A 20611-nucleotide genomic window follows, 5' to 3' on the forward strand; every position below is an offset into this window, starting at 1 on the left:
TATGACATTGATGTTCACTGTAATAGAAACAAAATCAGAATTATAAATGTTGATTCAAGTGGCTATCCATTACATTAACTAATTGTTTGATGTAACTGAAAAAACATTGAGCAAAATCCCTAGGAATGTTAACATGATTATGCAAATGAGATGTGAAATTCTTTAAAAAAAATTGCATAATGAATGTTAATGATGACTATGTTGTTAATGAGATGTTCAAAATACATCAGTTAAAACTAGTGATAAACTTGCATGTCTCTGATATGGAAATTATCTCTGCTAATGAAGAGAATAACTTAGTGAATCCAATTGGTGTGAACATGCAAGATAATTTAGGCATTGAACAGAATATTAGGACAATAGGTGTAGACTTTGGAGTCTCGGATGATGTCTGTTCTCTCCCTAAGCCTAATATTTTCTCTATTACACACTCAATCCATTATAGCAATGGTTTATTTCTGAATAAGTTCCAACCACTAGGATTAACCAACTTCTTCCATATATGTGAAATCTATCCACAATCTCTGACTGCATGTAGGATAGATTCCGTTTGAGGATTTGGATCCGAACCTGACCCGGATCCGATTTTTTTTTGGATTTGGGTTGGAAAATAATTTCGATACCCAAACCTAGATCCAGATCCATTTACTCTAATAAAAACGGGTTGGTTATGAAAATATAGTATTTCGGCCCATATTCGACTCGGATCCGAGCAATAAAATTTTTAAATGCATTTTTTTTTATCAAATTAACAATTTAGTAATGACTTTGTAGATTGATGATTGGTGGTTAGTTTTGAATTGACTATTGCGAGTTATTTGTGATTTCGTTTTGTAATTTGATTTGTTTAAGTTTGGAGATTGATTTTGTGATTGATTTTGGATTTAATTTTGAAATATTTAAATTTGGACCTTTTAGACCCGAATCTAACCCGGACCCAATTCCGAAATTCTGAGATCAAGACCTGTCGGATATTTAAATTTTAATAGTGATAGGCAAAAAAAATAGAGTTACTCGAGTTCCGATCAATAAATAAGTTAGTAAATTTTGAACATAATTTTAATTTCATTAAAATAAACAAAAATTTTGAATACTAAAGTATTCGATTGGATTAAACTTGGTTACAGTCCAATCTGTACATTGACTGTTTTACTATTAACAAAATTTATAGGGCAATATGTATTTTTGTGTATAAGTCTCTGTGAATGCTCTTACTTGTAAATTACTAAAAATTTGTGAATTTTTTTATGAGTTAGGAATTCGTTTCCACCATTTTCACAATCTTTTTGAAGTATTGCGTATCCATTTTTTCAGACAGTGTCAACGATTAATGTGGAAGTAATATATAGCACCAACCTTAAAAATTAGTGTTCAATGCTTCTAATGAAACTTAAAAAAAAAATAAGGGAAGTAGGGTAATTTTGAAAGCACGAGAAGAACTATATGATGATATTGTTGTAAACGTCAAGGGAGGTATGTGAAGTTATCCCACAATTATGATTTACTACTAATTTCACATTTGGTTTGAAGTAGATAACTTTTTTTTTTTTTTTTTTGTGTAGATTGGAAGTCTTAAGTCCAGTATCCCCAATTATTCTCGCTTTATTATCTAATCCAATCCTTCCTCGAAGCAAAAAGCTCCTCCGTATATTGAAAAAGTGGCACATATTCCAAGGGCTATTATGTAATTAAACAAAATCATATACTATATATTTTTTTATCTGTTTGTGTGCATTGTGTACAACTCCGTCTAGATAGATGATTGTTGTGTCTTCTGTCCGGTTGTTATCACGCTGTATTAAAATTCTCCCGCGAGAGTGAGAGAGGCCCACACGGGATAGACCCAAAAGGTCTGAAAAACCCAAAGATGCCAATTGACAGGTAATCTCCAACTGCCCAACCGCCAAAAGATAAGAAAAGTTGAAGCCCTGGAGTTTCTCAGGGTCTACATCTGCACCACTCAGTTTCTTTAATCCCCCCCCCCCCCTCCTCCTAATTTTTTTTTTTTTTGGTGAGAAGAGTCTACACCATGAAGACACAAGAACAGTTCTATTGATGCTCTATTACAGTTGTATTCATACTAATAAAAACATATATTTATTAGTATGGAAAAAGCGGTCATGATTGACTGGTGAATGTGTATGGTAATATGATACCAGTGTGAAAAATGGAAAAGAGCTGGCGTTCAAAGTTGGGCAACCAAAAAAATTCTCCGTATATCAATATCATGCTTGCATTCAAAGTGGGTGACTGTGGGTGGAGAGGCACTAAAAAATTTGTGTATTTTGACAAACTTTGGAGGCTTCGTCCATTGTCCACGGGGACCCATCTTATTAAGCAATGAGATGACCCAAAAATATAAGAGGTTGAACTTGAAAGATTCCCCTCCGGTTGCGACGTGCCTCCCACCAAAAAATGCCACGTCTAAGTGATTTATTTCTGAATTCTCCGGTAGCTAAGAGGTCACCATTCCGTTACAGATTTCTTGAGGGATATTAATTCTCTGTTTATTGACTTTGTACTGCTACAATCCACACATCCTTTTGGCCAAATACTTCACTGCCTAAAGACCCAACATTTTCCCACCTTCCCCAACGAATTAAATTGCTACTAGTAAAACCTTTCGTTTATTTTTTTTTTTTTTTTTTTGGGCTCCATTCCACTTAATTGCTACACTTTAAAAAAAAAACACAAAAACAAAAATTAGTAATAGTAGTATCCAGATTCACACCTTGCCAGCTGCCATCGAACCTGGGTCCATACGTTATTATATTAAGGGAAAGAACAATTTTCCGACCCAAAGCTACGAAAAAGTCTTGTCCCCCCACCTATAACACCTGGGCCATGTGCCATAAGTGGCCAGCCTGGTTCCAAAATCTATCTTCTTCTGCTGTTTCTGGGACCATCTTTCCAAGGTTGGGGTGCTCCAGACTCACCACCTTCCGCTCCTCACTCTTCCTACCATACCAAGTCTTTTTTCCCCTTTCTAAAAGAATATTAATTTAATATCACTCCACCATTTTTTGATTTTTCATAACAAGAGAGAGATTTTATTAGTAGAAATGCCATAGTTTATTGTCCTCATTCATATATATATATATATATATATATATATATATATATAAAGTTTCTTCACCAATTATGTGCCTTTTTTTTCATTTTAAATTCTACTTATATTTCTCTTTTCCTTTTTTTTTTTTTTTTAAAAAGTCCATAAAAATAAGCTCCAAGCAACGATCCCTAGGTGGGGTAAGTGCTAGTTTCAAGGTCCAAAATTTCATATTGCCACCCAGCATCCAATGTCAAGACGTTATCTTCTATTATTGGTCCAAAAAAGTGTTTTGAAGTCCGTTCCGAATGCGGCTTCAAATTCAACAACATCCCATGGCTGAGCTCATGATGCCATACGCCTGTCAGATACACAACCAACAAAAACAGCATAGCAGTACCACTATAACAAAAATAAATAATAAGTACAAAATAGGAGTAGGAAAAAAAAATACGTAATGCTGAACGAACGTACCTTGCACGGCTGAACGGAACGGAAAATACGAACACGTAACGGTGAACTGAACGGAGATCCCGGCGCCGAGAACACACAGTTCATGCACAACAACATACGCACACGGAGTTCATCCGGACGAATTGATTCGAGTTCAAATGACCAAGGAACGAACGATACAACTTCACCAGCCCCATTTTTTTTGCCCATTATTATAATAATATTATTGTTATTGTCAGTAATGTTTTGGCATTAGTTGGCCAAAATTCAATGTAACGTGTTCAATGTTTTGTCCAAAAATGTCCTCCAAACAATTGCAATACTAGCAATCACAGAGCTCCAAGCAATTCACTATGTACAAGGAAGTGATAGATTTCACTTTCACTTGGGGTCCCCTCCCTGTTTCAAAACTCTGCTACTATCTGTTTCCTTTGGTACTTCGAATCGCCGGAGTACAGAAACCGACCGCCGGTTTCTCGTCTATCTTCATCGGCACCGACATCTTCGCCGGAAAACGCTGGCAGACAAAAATTATCGGATAATATCAAAAATTGTCAGACCAACCTGTGTCTACGGATCTCCGGCTTTGGACATGGCTGAGAGCCGGCTCGGCCTTCTCTGGAAATCGCTGCGGCGGCGAATCTGATGCGACGAAGGCCTAATCAGAGCCGCTAAAGCTCGCTTTACCAAATCGCCTTCAACTGTCCCGATCCGGACGAGCGAATTCTTCATCGCCGATCTCTGAATGGTCAGATTCTTCAACGAGTAGGACGGCGACTGCTGCTGCGGCGGCGGCGAGTTGTTTAAGTTCTTGTGCAAACTACACCTGAAGGAACCTGGGTGGCTGGTGGGAGAACACAAGCAGGTCCTCTTACAGCTGCTCTGCTTGCGAACCACCTGGTGGTGGTGGTCCCGAGGTGACGACATCGCCACGGACCGGCGAGGCGAGATGGATCTGTCGATGGACATCCGTACCGACGGCGTCGGAGAAATCGGAGCCAGTCCGTGGAGGTTAACGCGCGTGGGAGACGCCGATCGGTGGAAGAAGCTGGATGAAGTGGAGGAGCAAAAGCTGGAAGAGGTGGATGAAGAAAAGGACGACTTGTCGGAGGCGGTGGGCGGGGAATAAAACCGGCCAGACGGAGACACGGAGCGCTGAAACGCCGACGCTATAGGCAACACCGGCCCGCTGGACCTTCTAGAAGATGTCGGCATTTGGAACTACTACCGGTCTACCACTAGACCAGACTGACCGCAATTTTTATCTTTCTTTTTTTTTTCCCCTTGACTCTAGAGGGAGAGAGGAAATGAAAGGAAAAGGAAAGAAATGGAGAGAGGGAGGGAAGACTTGTTGGATTTCCTTGGAAGGGCCCTAAGGCTCCTCAGTTTGGCAAACCTAGCTGTTGTCAAAGGCAAGCTTTATAGGATGGAATGGGAGCGGGAGGGGATTGGGGTTTGTGGTAAATGTATTGCAAGTTGGGGGGTAGTATTGGGAATATACAAGATAGCTAGAGTGGTTAAAGATGGGGTTAAGTAATAAGCAGAGGGTGGGTTAGGGATTTTGGGTGGAATATCGATCGGCGGGCTGGAAATGAATTTTCGGTGGGTTGTTTTGCTAAACGACGAATTTGAGAGGCGTTTTGGATGACAAATTTGTTACGGGGCGACATGTGTAAAAGTTGCCACGTAAAATAGTGGATAGAATCTGCGGAATTTATTTTTTTTTTTCTAAATTTGGATTGGGCCATGGGGTGGTGTGGGTTGGGATTGATTTTTTGGGTAAGAAGTCGCTTTGGTGGGTACCGTAATTGCGTTGCTGCTAAGTGCTTAACTTTAACTTGTTTGAGGCTCTTGCATTTTGCTCCCTTTTTTTAGGTCTAACTCACAAATGTTCGCATTCGTTTTACAATCTGCGACTAATCATATTTTCGAAGTGAGTCGGGCTCTTATAAAGGAAAGTTTTTCTAACGTTATTTTTTTCATTCCCATAAATTTTGAACCCGAGACCTCATGACATTTTACCTTCTATACCATATGACTAACGTCCCCACAATTTAGTGTATATAACAAAATAATGACCTAATCTTTGTCGCTTGTGCCTTGTTTGGAAAGAAAATTTGCTTCGTTTTCTGTGAATACAATATTTAAATTATCTTTTTATCTTACATATATCAAATTACTACAGTAATTTTTTTTTTCTATAAAAAATTAAGAAAAATGCAATCCGAACATGAATTTACCGTACCTTAGGCAGGGATCATAAACCACTGCTTTGTGTCGCCATATATATGTACTGCACCAATCTAAATTACACGTTGACACTATTCAGCACAGATTAAACTTTCTTCCATCTCCCTCCCTAGCTATTATATTATGGTCCTTGAAGCTTGCTAGCTAGCTTGCTATCTAAGCTTGCCGAATTCTAGAGCCGATTTATTTTGACAAAAAAAAAAAAAAAACAGGCATTATTAACTTTTCCAGTTAGACAAGATGCAGGATAAGATTTTTCTTTTTTTTTTTTTTTGTAAAAAAATATTTTTTTTAAAATTCCGTCCCCGGCCTTCGGGAAATAGGGATGATGAGCCAACAAATAGAAGAACAATACGCTTGGTTTTGTGCCCAACATGAATTTCTATCGAGTTTGCAAGGCAAAGCAAAGAAGATTATATATTATATGTTAGTGAAGGGCATCTTTATGATAACATCGATGAGATAAGCTTGCGCTTAGTTGTGGTTGCTAACAAATGCATCAAGCGATAACGTGAACGATTTAGTCAAATTATGGTTTGTTAGGTTGAAGAATCAAGGAAAGAATAAAAGTGACAGGCACATAATTAAGGATTTCTTTTTCTTGCCAAATTACAGGTTTGTTTTGTAAGATTTATCGTATCTGTTGAATTACAAATCCGTAATTCTAGTGCATGTTTAATGTGACAGTTATGTAAATCAAATGGTGATGAACGATTTTCAACAATCTATTAATGAATTATTTTTTTTTTTTAAAAAAAAAGGGGCTCATAAAACTACTCTAATGTTGGGATACAAAATTCGGGGAGATTATAGGATTCATGAATATTTGTGAAAAAGCTCGAACTAAAATCAGACGCTTATCAAATGTCACCATACATCGAGCCGCTAAGCGTGCAATTTATTACTAATACTGATCAGATGCCACAACACAATTAATTAATGCTAATCTTTGTGACCTTGATCTGCGCCACTAATTATAGCCGCGCTGAATTCTGGGTGCCGGTTGCTCTAAGCTAAAGTTTGGACCGATATCTATAAAGCAAGCAATCTTATCTCAGAATGATATCTGTCTATTTCATTTGGTCGGACTTCTTGTTGAGGAATGGAGTACAGTCCACGATTTGGCAAGGTAATTCAAGTAATTCAAGCTGCCACTTCTGAAATTTGCATTAACATCTATACTATTGCATACAAAGAGAGAATTGATGGTTTGGAGTAAACAATTTTTGCCACTTTATTATGGCAAGTATACTCTCAAATTTGTTCTTATGAAACCACTGTGCTTGGCCACTAGCTCAGCGGCCGCCGCCACCGAGATGGGTCTTAAGATCCTGCTTGGACTGTAGGTAGGGGGTTCAAATTCCATCTACAGTAAATAAAATTAAAAAAAAAATTCCAAGGGTTATACTATCGCACTCCCTTTATCTAGTAAAGTCTGCGTATCTACTAGCTCCTAATACAAAGTCTCTGTAGGCTCCTCCTTCCCGGCAGTCTAGGATAGATAGGTTATACAACAGTTGTCATCTCCAGAAAAAAAAAATTTGTTCTTATGAAAATCATTTATCACTTTACTATCTGCACATGAATTGTTAAGATAACTGCTGCATCTAACTATAATTATCTAAACACATCTTAATGAAATATATGTCTAGTTATTAGCATTACCGTCACTGCCAAAACAACCATCATTTTTTGGGAAAAGAAGGTTAAAATGCTGCAATTTGCTTTAGTAAGGGGAAGAATTAGCAGCTATTGCGAGATGAGAAAAGAGATACGAATAATTCTTTCGTACATATGGAGGTGGATACGTGCAATTACAAGTTATTTAATCACTCATTCTACTCACACACCTAAATTTGTTGTTGTTTTTGTTACATTTCTTCCCCAATAAGCAGAAAAGTTCTTTTTTTTCCTTCTTTTTTTTCTTTGGTTTTTTTGGGTTGCTCCCCACTTACTAGCTGCTACTTCAGCTGACGGGCATGTTGAATAAAGAACAGTGAACTAAAAACACCTATAAAATTAATAACTCTGCTATGATATTTTATTACTAAATTCATCTTTTATATATATATATATACATATATATACATATATATATATATATATAGAGAGAGAGAGAGAGTATTACTAATAAACTGAAAGATCCCAAGGGGCATTCTTTCTGCATCTACTGACAACACTAAAATAAGTAGTAATTCCCAATCTGAATCTTTTAACTTATCCTTCTTCAACACACACACACAGTGAGCATCACCTATGTTATGCGACTGTAGCTAATGATTTAAAATCAGAGATTATATGAGTTAAATTTTTTTTTTTACAGCAATGAGTTAATTAATAATAGTGAGTAAATTAATATTAATGTAGACAAACTATAATGTACATACACACATATGATAAAAGTCAATCCGTTCCCCTTTTAAACAAAATTATTTATTTGCATCATTAACGTACATTTTCAATCACGTTCTTGTCTCACATTCTTTAACTCAGGCCGGACCATTTTACTCTTCATTGCAAGGATAAGAATGTTAGATTACAAAATAAATAAATAAATTATAGATATTGGATAGGACTCATAAAATTACCACCAAGTGAGGGTATATCTATATCCTATCCACAATTACTGCATAAATTTTTATCATGAAGCGCAGTTACTGAACTAATTGGACTTCAAAGAATCAATTAAAGTCTTGTATTGCCAAAAATTTGAAGCCCTGCCCTTTGTTTAGATTTGATCCTCCTCCAGAATGCATTATTTGATTCCAGACCCCCCCCCCCCATGTGAGGAGCTGCCTCCTCGACATCTTTGACAGCCGGCCGGGCCAGGCCGGTTGCTGTCAGCTACCGTGCATGGCTACCCACGTACAGTGCTGCAACTTAATTAGGAGGATTAATGGCCTTTGGCACCACAAAATAGCCAGATATATATAGTAGCATGACTCCTGGAATTCTCCTTCCCTTCGTTGAATCAGTAGTATAATAATATTTAACTAAGCTATTCATTCCCTCATCTTGTGAACGAACTTGCATGCTAATTAGGAACGCAATTAACCTGATCATTCTCTTAGCCTCTCGTCCCAAAACAAATTCAGCATAATGAATGAACATTGATTGATACGCATGATTGATATTTGGGGTTTGAAAATGTATGGCAGAAGAAATTGATCGACAAAGCGGAATGTGTCTGTGGCTGGAAGCTGCAAACCTGAAAGAATGAGATGCTCCCTGTCTAACTTTTGTTAACAATTACCATCGACTTCTCTAGCCTCTGATTCTTAAGAATCTCATTCTATGCTCCTCCTTTTTTTTTTTTTTTTCAAAAAGAAAAGAATGTCAACACCTTCAATCCTTGTGTCGACATTTTTGTCAAAAGAACAAGAAAGATGCTAATCGATGATAACGTCATTAGCCTATTTATAAGCTCAGCTCTTGATGATCGTCTTGGCCAGCCAGGAATGAGCATCATCACTTTCACTAGTGTATTGCTCCAGGCCTATAGCTTCATTTTGTTTTGTGTGTTGGCCGCAGCAGATTGTGGCAATTGTGAACGAATTAATTTTACATGTCAACATTCAGGATAAACAAAATGCTCATGTTAAACTAAAGATTTCTTGGTTGCTAGATTTTGTGAAGAGGGATTTTTTTTTTTTTCCATTTTTCCTGTTTGGTGGTGGTGGTGGGGGAGGGGACAGAAAGGAGGAAGAAAAGGAAACGATTGTTTTAGCAACTTTCTGCTGATTCCATTCCACCCCTATCCCTATAGCAGTTGTTGGCCTGAAACTACGGAGTAGCAGGCCTTCAGTGCCTGTTGGATTGGTCAAAAACTGGCCGGTTTATTGGTTCTTTGGTTAAATTATCGAATCATTGAATAGTCAACGAGTTACTTCATTAGGACTACCAGAGCTTCTTGGTTTTAACATGGGAAACAGGAGTTGGAGCCCTGCAACTCGCTTACCGTACCAAAGTACTCCCCGTTTCCTCTTCTGGTCTGGCATTTCTATTCATCAACTACCATAATGTATCTCGCAGTTACTCATGAACAAATGAAATCTGACAATTTGATTCAAAATGAAGCAGCTAATCATATATCATGTTGTTAAGTGGAACTGGAAGAGCAAGGGACCGGAAGCGAGTAGAGTTGAAACACATGGCTGCGTGCATGGGTTCAGCCCTGCTAATTGCCAAACTCCCTACAGCACAAAGCAGCAGCAAAAGCTCTACATATCGCCAAACTAATTTACATAACCTCAAAATTCAAAACACTGACACACAGATAATTTGCTCAACACAACAAATTGGCTTACAAAACAAACTCCACTTTTTCTCTAGGTAGGTTTGTCTCTATCATAGTCTTCAATTGGCTTGGGCATGTGCTCTTTGGTGTAAACACGATGCCGTCTCTCTCTTCCATATATAACCCAGAACAGCAGAGAGAGCAAAACTGCAACGGCCACCATTACTAGCCCAATGTACACCCATTTGCTGTACCGTTGCAGACCAGGGCAATATGTCGTGTATACGTCGCTGAACGTCTGTCTCACGAAAGAGCAGTCTTGTAGGCTAACCAGGTAAGGGCCGTAGTGATATAACCCGAAGCTCACATTTATACCAGCAGCCATTTGGCCATAGAGAGATGGAGTCAGCCGGCCTGTTGTCACACAAACGCCATTTGGTGAAACTTGACAGACATGGGTACCCCACACCTGTGTCATTGAGTTAAAATAGTTAATATTCTTGACTACAGCAAAGAACGGAGGGAGCTGGATGGATACACAAGCAAAGAGGTTGTGTTACTGATCCTATGATAACTATACCTGTGTCGCATTGTCCAAGTCCACCTCGCCAGCAGTACATGTCCTATTGCTCAAATCAGGATTAAAAGGATTGCAAAGGAGTGGCAACAGTGGCCCAGATTGATTGTAGTACATAGGTGCAAAGTTGGGGGAGAAATTGATGTTGGAAACATTGGTGATGACCTGGTTAAGCACATCCACTAATTGAGAAGTTACTTCCTTACTTTTGGACAAGGTCTCTTGTGCAGTGGCATTGTCCACGCAAGGAAGAATATCATCTAGAGACGTATGAGCAGTTGGGTTTTGGACCCACTGATTCATTGCTACACAGGTATCTGCGGTTACGCTGCATTGAGAGAAAAAAGAAAATGAGACTAACACACCAGATGCCAAACCAGTCCTATATATATATATTTTTTTTTTAAAAAGGCATCAACCCTAAGACCGAGGTGCACATCTCATATACCACCCCCGATAATGTCCTTGCAGCTTTCTGCGGTTAAATTATCCAAAAGGCACAAATAGGAAAGTAATGCTAGAAGAAGCCAACCAGGAGAACAGGTGTCCAAGCGTGCTTCTAGGACTTAGTGACTTTACCATATTCCATCTTTAGCATGGCCCGAGTTTATAAAATATTCTGTGATGTGGGAATGAAACCGAAAGCATTAAAAAGAAGTATACAAAACAAAGCAATGCTCCTAAAAACTTACTTGTGGAGAAGAAGAAATATGCCACACAATATAAAAGTTCCTGTGACCATTATCCATCCAGTGATTACCAGACTGCAAGAACGAATAATTGGCATTAGTATTTTTAAAATTAGGTAATGAATCGCAAGAATGAGAAGAATGACTATATATATAACCAAGGGGAAACGAAACAAGATCTGCACTTGACAATAACTATTGGACTCACATGTAAACAAGAAACTGCAAGCCGAATATCGAAAATACTGGAAGAATGGGAAAAAAGTCCAAGTGAGTACAAAAGAAGTAGCAATCAGAAGATTAAAGAAAATATGGAACAGGCACATTCTACAAGAACATTGATATCAGGATTGAGATAATTGCAAAATTTTACCAAATCCAAGGAATGTCATGAGAAGCATAACAGCTGAGAGAATGATGAGAGCCAACCTCCTGCATGAGCATTATCCATTGCATTATAATCTCGAACACCAGGCCATACAGGATAAGGCACATATTTTTAATCTATTGACTTACGCCGCAGCTATGGCATCTCTTATATCCTTTGAATTTTTATCTGCTCGCTCAGAAAGGGTGTTAGCAGAAGAGTCTATCTTGGTTAGAATCTGATCGATGTCAGTTTGGACATTTCCAGGCAGGAACACCTGAGCAACCTGAACCTGCTTAGCTGCAGAAAGATATCCTGACACATTCCTAAGATTCCCCACAGTCATGTCAGCCTGATTCACAACATATTGCAAAGTATTTGATGTGCTGCTGTGAAATTTTCCCTGGCCAACATACAAGACAATACATCCTACACTGAAAATGCAAAATATCATATTAGTTCCCGAATGAAAGATCACAATGAACTGAAAATAGAGAGATTGAAAAATATGTCCAAGCACGAGCAAGTGTGTCAATGTGAGAGGGGTGGTTCTTACATTGCCACGACAGTAAAGAGTATAAGCAAGATCAGTGAGAGGGCATAAGCTGCTCGAGAATATCCATAGGGTGCCCTTCTACAGCAACAGAAGTAGAGACACATGAGGAATAAGCTTAGCCCAAACACGAGGAACCAGATTCCCGCAACAACAAAAAAAGGAACAGCTGTATAAGCCACAGACTGCACATGAACAATTGACTGGGTCAAAATTTACTTGAGGAAAGAAATATTTATACATTAATGACAAGAAATTTAAAATGCAGATAGAGTATCTACAACAAGCAATTGATAGCAAAGAGGGCAAATTTTGATTTTCCAACACAGCTAAATGTAAAAACAGGATTGCCACGCAGAACCAACACTACATGAAAAACAATGCACCTGCGGTGTCAAAGGAGGTAAAGGGGCAGAATTTTCTCTCCCTTCTTAATCATTAGAAGGACTGCATTCTGGCAGCCCCGCATATTGTGTATCTGGTGAAGATGCGTTGTTTGGACTGTGATTTTCCGCAGAAAAATTTTTACGTTTGCTGTGAACACATTTTCCAATCATTTTTTTATCTCACATACATCAAATCGCTACAATACATTTTTTTACATCAAATGGTAGTTAATAATCTGAATTTTGTATTAAGTTCAGTACAAACTGTCGAATACAAATCCTCCTAGACTAATAGGAGCACCTTCAATAGCAATCCTCCTAGAGTAATGCTAGTCTATGAAACGCAATGGAGTAGCACCTGATATAGAACTAAAACATTAATCAAGAAGGTAATCTTGGGAGTTTCAATAGTTCAAGTTGACTAGGAGGTGTTGCGACCAAACTTAAACTGCTATCAGCATTGGTGCTCAATATTTCATCATTGCAATGCAAAACATTTGCCACTTGAGTCATAGTCAAACTTCCAGTGCACGAGAATACAAGAAGAAGCAGTCCAAGGAACTTGCCGCATTGCAGATAATTTAAAATGCTACAACCTACAGTTCATAAAGCAGAAATTGGAAAAGCAAGAACAATTCTGAGTTCTGCTAGTGCCTGAAAGCGTATCTAAAATCTTGTGGCTATGGTTAGTCGCATTCAACAGAAAAGCACAATAATGTTTTAACTTTGGAATTAGCAGTAATCATATCCAGCACATCAGGATACGAAGAAATATGGCGCCAAAATGGAGCTGCAGAGCGTTTGCCACTCTAATGGACCCACAATTATTCACATTCCAGGTTGGGTTTAGAAAGCTGATTAGCAGAATAATATAATGCTCATGCTAGATCCAATGTATCTACACGTCCTTTCTGTCAAGAATCTTTATCCTTCAGTTAACCTTTTTGACTTTAACCTGCACTCCACTCGGGGAAGTGCTGGCCAGCTCCACATAAAGTACTGTAAAATCACTCGATTCGCACAAAATTAGCCCCAACTTTCAAAGTTAGATTTCATAATTTCCCACGGGACATTAATTGATACCGTTCTCAGCTTAAAGTTACGCCGCGCCCAAACAGGCACCTGAACAAACATTTTCCATCAAAAAAATTCAAAACCGGAGAAAAAGCCGCCCTTCTTTTCAAAGGAAAAAAAAAAGAAAGAAAGATAACACTCTACTACTATCTCTGTAGCAAGAGACCTTTTCCCTTTCCAATAAGGCAGGGAATTTTTACCAACCACTCTGTCCAAAGTAATTCCTGAAACCATCTAAGAGCTTTCATCCATATATTAAGACCAGAACAGAAGGCGAATGAATACAAAAGAGGATCCCTAACTAAATTAAATTCCATAATACCCTGTAAAAAAATGCTTTCTTTAATTCCACCATTTAAAAAAGAGGGGGGGGGGGAGAAAGAGAGAGAGAGAGAGCGAGAGAGAAGAAGAAGAGATTTTAATAAAAATGCCTATTATAATAAAAATTGATACATATATTTTTAGCGACTTACAGCCCAGTAATGTTTATTCCTGATGTTCCATCCACCAGAATACTTGTTGAAGTCATCCAGAGGATCTTTTCTGTAAGTCCTCTTTGCAGCCAAAACAAGGGAAGATGAGTTCAAGGGAGGCTCCTCGTCACCGCTACTTCCAGTAGTAGTACTAGAGTTCTCAGCAAGAAACCTTTTTGCTCTCCAAGACACCACCACCCCATAATTTCTTTCGAGAAATGCCCCTGAAATTTCAATAAAAAGTCCCCATCGCAGATGAATTGAGCATCTTGGGGGAAAAAAATAGACAAGGAAAAAGACAGTAGTGTCTCTTTATGAAAGAAATGCTGCTAACAGAAAGAATTATTACCTGAAGTGGGGATCCTGTGGGATGTAGGAAACAGTGGAGCATCTTCTCCAGATGAGAAGGAAACGGAAGCGGAAGAGAGGAAGAGAAAAACGGGGACAAGGGAGGATAGCAGAGACCCCCTCCTGGAGATGCTAAGGCATGACATTGCAGCGAGTAGTAATCAAATGAATAGCTTTTTTAGCTTTCTTAACGGCGATGTTTCCGCAAGTCACTGCTGCAACAACGTGTATCAACGGTACGTGTGTGTTAGAACTTAGAAATAGATCTTTTTTTCAGATCAAAATCCTCAAGAAAATGTACTGTACTATGCTACTGCTCGCGTTGCTCAACGCTGCTGTGATATTGAACTATTTTAACTGTATCAAGCAAGGGGTGGTGCCTGGCGCCTGGCGCCTGGTGCCTGGTGCCTGGTGGGGTGTTAGGATCAGTCACGAATGAATCAAAATGGGACAAAAGAGGTAATGGTTAAAAGTTGAGATCGGGAAATTTATTAATAAATAAATTAAGCACAAGACATGTGGCAAGTTTGGTGACGATTGACACATGACAGATGGCAGGGAGAGACCAGAAGAGAGTAGAGACTGAGACCGGGGTGCGGTTTTGTTTGTCTGTTGAAACTTTGAACTGCTACTAATAATTTAAGCACTTACTAACAACTGCATTACTTAACTCAAATTAAGGTTAATATATTCTCTCACACACTCTCCTTACAAATGTAATACTGGCATTTGACTGCTCCCACCATTTTAACAGGTTCTAGTCTTCAGTGGGATTTGACTAAGGATTTTGGTTAATGATTAGCTTTACCACTTAAAAACCCACAATTTGATCGCATAGGACAGCAATCTTGTCTTGCTACAAATAGGTTAGCATCCGGAAAGTTTGAGCCTCGGGCATCATCAATTTTACCTGGCACCAAACAGGCAAAGATGCTTCTTCTTTTTCCTTTTCCATCTTTCTACTGCAAGGCTGTCAAGCGTAAAATGATTACCTTTACGCTCTTCCTCTGCACGATTAATATTGAGTGTATAATAGACTGGAAGTGATTGAAAATGAAAGAAAAAGACAAAATGGTCGGCATGGTTTTGCAAGTAGAAGAAGATTTACATGCAAGAATCTCAATTTGGAAGATGTAAGTAAGTGCAAGGACAGCAAACGAGTCGAGTCGGGTCGAATTTTGAGCTAATCGAACTGAATCTTAACTAAATTTTATTAAGCTCGAATTCGAGTTCGAACTCGATGAGCCGGTAATTTAAAACTCGAGCTCGACTTGAATCAATTCGAGCTGAGCTCAAGCTCAAAAAAAATAAAAATAATTATTTTATTTTTAAAAAAATAAATAAAATAATATTTTTTTAATAAATAATAAAATATTAAGAATATATATGTAATTTTACTATTAAAATAAGAAAATAAAAAATATATATATACTTAAAATAAAAAATATATATATTATATATATATATTTGAGCTCGCGAGCCTAACGAGGTTAATATTTTGAACTCGAGCTCGAGTTCGATTTCGACTCGAGCTTGACTCGAGCCGTTAGCCCTACAAAGCCCAAAAAAAAAAAATTAGTCATAAACTGCAGGGACCAAAAAAATACTTTGCACTTATTCTTCAGCACATATTACTGCTTCTACTAGTACATCTTTTTGGGTTGGTTTTGAAATATAGCAGTACTTCTACTAGTCCTTGCCTAAAAGTACGTCGACGAGATTTCCGTCCAGAATTTGCGCGTTCAAAATTTGCGGGACATTGCAAATATCAAGAACACTAAAATATGAACGAAAAAGATATACCTGCCTGCGCCCAGTGCCACTCCTTTCAAAGAGGAAGAAGGAGATAGCTGTATTTGACGTTACATAGCATTAGATTTGCCTCTCTTTTGTCCGTTACGGGACATACACATCAGAATCATTATTCTCTGTGTCTGTATGTCATCCGGTTGGTTTGATAATCTTGTCGCGGTTACCTTTTTTCGATTCTCTAAATTAGGCTTTGTTTGGATGAAAAATAATCGTATTTTTCGTGAACACATTTTTCAATCACTTTTTTTACCTCATATATATCAAATCGCTACAGTATTTTTTCAACAAAAAAATACAATCCAAACAAAGTCTTAGTTTCCCTGGGGCTCCTCCATTCTTTTTCTTCAATAGCCTCTGTTAGCAAAGGGGCTATAGAAAGCCAACACTTGAATAGACTTGGTCTACGTGGATCTAATTGTTCAAAATTTGTCGCGTCATTTCGTCAACTTGAGCACTAAGAGCATGATAAAATTTGGATCACTACGTCTATAAGATCAGATTTACCCAAATCTTTTCCATGCACAAATGCTAGAAAATCTTCGAGGGCACCATTTTGATCTAGGGAATGGGAGCAGATGATAGGAGAGGAATTAGAAAGATTTGAATTTTGTTGATTGGACTGATCAAGGGATCGTTACCGGTTTACTTGTGTTATCAATACACGTACCAGCTACATACACATACGAGACAGAAGGTAATTTCGAAACAAATGATTTAAAATGTTTATTTAGCGGCTCCTTCTCCTAGAAATTAAGGAAACTCATCCTCCTTACTTTTTTTTTTGCTTCTTTCACAGTCTTTGGCTTAGGAGTCGCTTTTCATCGACAAAATCCTGAATATTTGTGAAACCTCACACGATATCAAGTCATTATCATGAATACGGGCAACACATTATGTCGAGGCAATTATTAGTCCATCCGGAAAGGCATTTTGATTTAGAAGAACATTTTTTTATTGTATTTTTCAAACGTGTCTTCCAATAGCCTTTCTTCTCTTCCGTACATTTCATATAAAGTCTCTATTTTTTTGAAGGACAAAATCGCAATGGAAGATTAATTGTCTTGCTTAATTAAGTAGTCTTTTGCCGAATAGTAAAGTGTACCTGCTGCACAAAGTCCGTTGAAGTGTAAACTAAAGCAGGAGAAGCTACGCGTGTAAGCGATACTTGAGACAGACGCTTTTCCAGTCCGACGTTTGTACCCTAAAGAAAGAAAAAATATAAAATTGCAGAAAACAAATCAATTGTTGTTAGATAAAGACTTATACGCCACGGAATATACGCAGCAACCTCATTATTCTATTCTAATACTGCTATAATAAATAAATAAGAATTCCTAATGGTTTGCCCGTTCTGGACGAAGACCATTTTCTTAATAATAATAATAATAATATGTTTTGCTTCGATCGTGGCTAAACTTAGGCGACCAACTCCTGGAGCAAATCCTGAATTAGGAATGGTAATAAGTAGGTCCAACTCTTTAAATTTTATTATAAAGAAGAGTTTATTGTAAATTCCGTAAAACTTATACCCATAATGATTATTTTATAATTATAATATATATATTATTTAAATACTTCCGACTTGACGAGTAGCTCGACAAGTTTCGAATCTCAAAATATTGACTCGAAACTCGACTCGAATGACAATCAAGTAGCTCGAGACTCGGCTCGAACTCGATCAACTCGAGTTCAAGTCAAACCGTTGATCGAGCTACTCGATTATGACTCGACTCGCGTGCATCCCTAATTCTAATACTGCTATAATAAATAAATAAGAATTCCTAATGGTTTGCCCATTCTGGACGAAGACCATTTTCTTAATAATAATAAAATATGTTTTGCTTCGATCGTGGCTAAACTTAGGCGACCAACTCCTGGAGCAAATCCTGAATTAGGAATGGTAATAAGTAGGTCCATTTACCACGGTCCGTGTAACTTGCAGCATCTAATAATTGCCATATGGCAGGTGGCTGGCTGACCTGTGAGGCGGATGTGGAGAAAAAAATTTCCCTTACTTGCCAAAAAATCTCTGCATATTTTTTTTTTTTCTGTAAATATATTTTTTAATTAATTTTTTATCATACATATATTAATTCGTTATAGTATGTTTTCTAGAAATTTTTTTAAAAAAAAATTATAATCCAAACACAACCTTATTTACACTCCACTAATGAGAGGGCGCCCTGGTACAGCTGGAGAAAAAAAAAAATTTTTTTTTTTAAAAGAAAGAGAATATGGTGCCGATCGATCATCGACAACTCAGCTGCTCTTTGCCCGGACGGTGCATCAGAGAATTCTGTACTAGAGAATATGGCGAGGTTTTTGATTAGTGGAAATCGGTTCCTAAATGCAAGCAACCATGCATGCATGAAGAAAACAAATTTAGCCTTGCTTGGATTGCTTGTTTCCGTTGAAAAATATTATCGTTTTCCGTGATCACATTTCTCTATCACATTTTTTTCTCACATATATCAAATCGCTACAGTATTTTTTCCATGAAAAATGACGGAAAATGCAATCCAAACACAACCATCGATCATTTTGACCATGATGAGGCCGCCTTTACCCACCACGATTAAAGTCCTATTATTATTTAGGAACAAGGAGCAATAAAGATCAATCAATCAGCAGCAGAAGCAGAAAATATAAATGCAGAAAAGGCTATTTTTTTTTTTTGGAGCGCGGGGGGGGGGGGGGTACCGTAAATAATTACGTTGGGAGGCAAGGCAGAGATTTCCAAATTGTATGTCTTCGGATACTGTGCATTGATTAATCCACCATGCCCACTGCTGCTGCAATGTAGTATCTATCACTCATAAAATGCAATGCAGTGCTGATTTTCTCTCCTTTTTTTTTTGTGTATGAGATGATGTGTTTAAAACTCGAGAGGGTTGGTAAGAATCTTGAAGAGCTGTGTTTTATATTGATACTACTGCTAAATGTCGTGATCACTTCTGATCTAAACGCAGCCACATCTTTTATTCCTGGTAGCTTGGCCTGATGCTCCCCACAATTTCAGTGACAGTGACAACGGATTTTTCGGACAATTTAAGCAGTTCCTTTTAGCTCCTGCTGAAAATCAGTTCTTGTTTTTTGTTTTTTTTTTTCCAACTATCAAATAGGGTACAAGAAGAAACGTCATCCTCTTTTTTTCTTTTTCCCCTTTTAAGACTCTTTGTAGATGAAGGCGCACGGCCATGTAGCATGGATTATTGATTTTGTCCACAATAACCAATATGGTTAATTTTTCTTTTTTCTTTTTTTTTTTATTTTGGGGTGGGGGGGTGGGGGGGGGGGGGAGGTGTTGGATTGTTGGGGATTGGGAGCCTTTTTTTTTTTTTTTTGCCTTCCTGAGTGATAAAATGTACTCCCTCCTTCCGTCCCATATGTTTAGTCATGTTTGGAGATTTGTACTTTTTATGCATGGTACACTTCATCAAGAAGTTTTTCTTTTTTGATTCACTTTTTTCATTAATCATATACTAATTAAAGTAAAAAAGTAGAAAGCAATCCCATCATATTTATCTTTATATGTCATTAATGAATAGCATGAAGGAAATTTCGGAGTATAAAATAATTAGAAATATCAAACATGACAAATATTTCGGAACAATAAAAAAAGAAAAGTATGACACTTTCAATAACACGGAAGGAACGAGCAATATATTACCCTTAACTGTTCATATTATCTAAAACAAATACGCTATTTGAACAGGAAGGTTTCTTCTTATGTACAAAACCTATTGACGGATGCATTTGCTTGTGCCAATCCCATAAAGACCAATTAGTATTACAGAAGCTCCTTACCATTAGACAGTAAAACCGTTCCCGCATTGCACATTGTCCACCTGGGCCAATATGCAAATCCTGGCCCCATGGCCCATCAAAACCGGAATCAACGTGCCCAACAAAGTCCTGGCGTAGGCTCAGTTGTTTCACGTTTTAGATCGGAAAGGCCCAACTATCTGTAATCACATATGGCGTGAGGGCAGGTGGGAATTTTCAATTTGACAAAATCTTGATGTCGATCATGTTCAGCTCATCCCCGCCACATGATGACAAACTTTTCATGATCTTTTTTGAAGTGCTAAATTTACTATAGACTTTTGAGGTGCTAAAATTATTACCACTCTCTCGATAGAACCATCACGACTAGGGGTGTGTAAAATCGAAAAATTCTGATTTACCGACCGAATTCGAAATTTCAAATTCGGTATTTCATAATGGAAATCGGAATATCTGATTTCGAATTGGTCGAATTTGGGTGAGATTTTTCAAATCGAAATCGAAATTGAATTCGGAATTTCTATTTCGATTTCAAATCTGTTTTTCATATATATATA

At 37.8% G+C, this 20611-nt stretch overlaps 2 protein-coding genes across 2 annotated transcripts; both read right to left on the reverse strand.

The window, feature by feature from the left end:
• Positions 1–3991: 3991 nt before the first annotated feature.
• On the reverse strand, positions 3992–4861 carry LOC113706979 (uncharacterized). The gene has a single exon (XM_027229102.2). The coding sequence runs from the start codon at positions 4715–4717 to the stop codon at positions 4073–4075; it is 645 nt and encodes a 214-aa protein (XP_027084903.1). The 5' UTR covers positions 4718–4861; the 3' UTR covers positions 3992–4072.
• A 4951-nt stretch (positions 4862–9812) lies between these two features.
• On the reverse strand, positions 9813–14892 carry LOC113707376 (uncharacterized). Its single transcript, XM_027229671.2, has 9 exons — positions 14458–14892; positions 14109–14332; positions 12179–12360; positions 11772–12056; positions 11629–11687; positions 11464–11500; positions 11259–11330; positions 10570–10894; positions 9813–10458 (listed from the first exon to the last, which is right to left on the reverse strand). The coding sequence occupies exons 1-9, from the start codon at positions 14600–14602 to the stop codon at positions 10081–10083; spliced, it is 1707 nt and encodes a 568-aa protein (XP_027085472.1). The 5' UTR covers positions 14603–14892; the 3' UTR covers positions 9813–10080.
• Positions 14893–20611: the final 5719 nt, after the last annotated feature.

The sequence above is a fragment of the Coffea arabica genome, chromosome 8c (assembly GCF_036785885.1).
Source record: "Coffea arabica cultivar ET-39 chromosome 8c, Coffea Arabica ET-39 HiFi, whole genome shotgun sequence".
Lineage (NCBI taxonomy): Eukaryota > Viridiplantae > Streptophyta > Magnoliopsida > Gentianales > Rubiaceae > Coffea > Coffea arabica.

Coding starts and splice junctions, on each gene's coding strand:
- LOC113707376 (XM_027229671.2), bottom strand. CDS start 14,602: ATGTCATGCCTTAGCATCTCCAGGAGGGGGTCTCTGCTATCCTCCCTT. Junction 12,057..12,178: donor CTCTTTACTGTCGTGGCAAT/GTAAGAACCACC, acceptor TTGCATTTTCAG/TGTAGGATGTATTGTCTTGT. Junction 11,501..11,628: donor CATGACATTCCTTGGATTTG/GTAAAATTTTGC, acceptor CCATTCTTCCAG/TATTTTCGATATTCGGCTTG.
- LOC113706979 (XM_027229102.2), bottom strand. CDS start 4,717: ATGCCGACATCTTCTAGAAGGTCCAGCGGGCCGGTGTTGCCTATAGCG.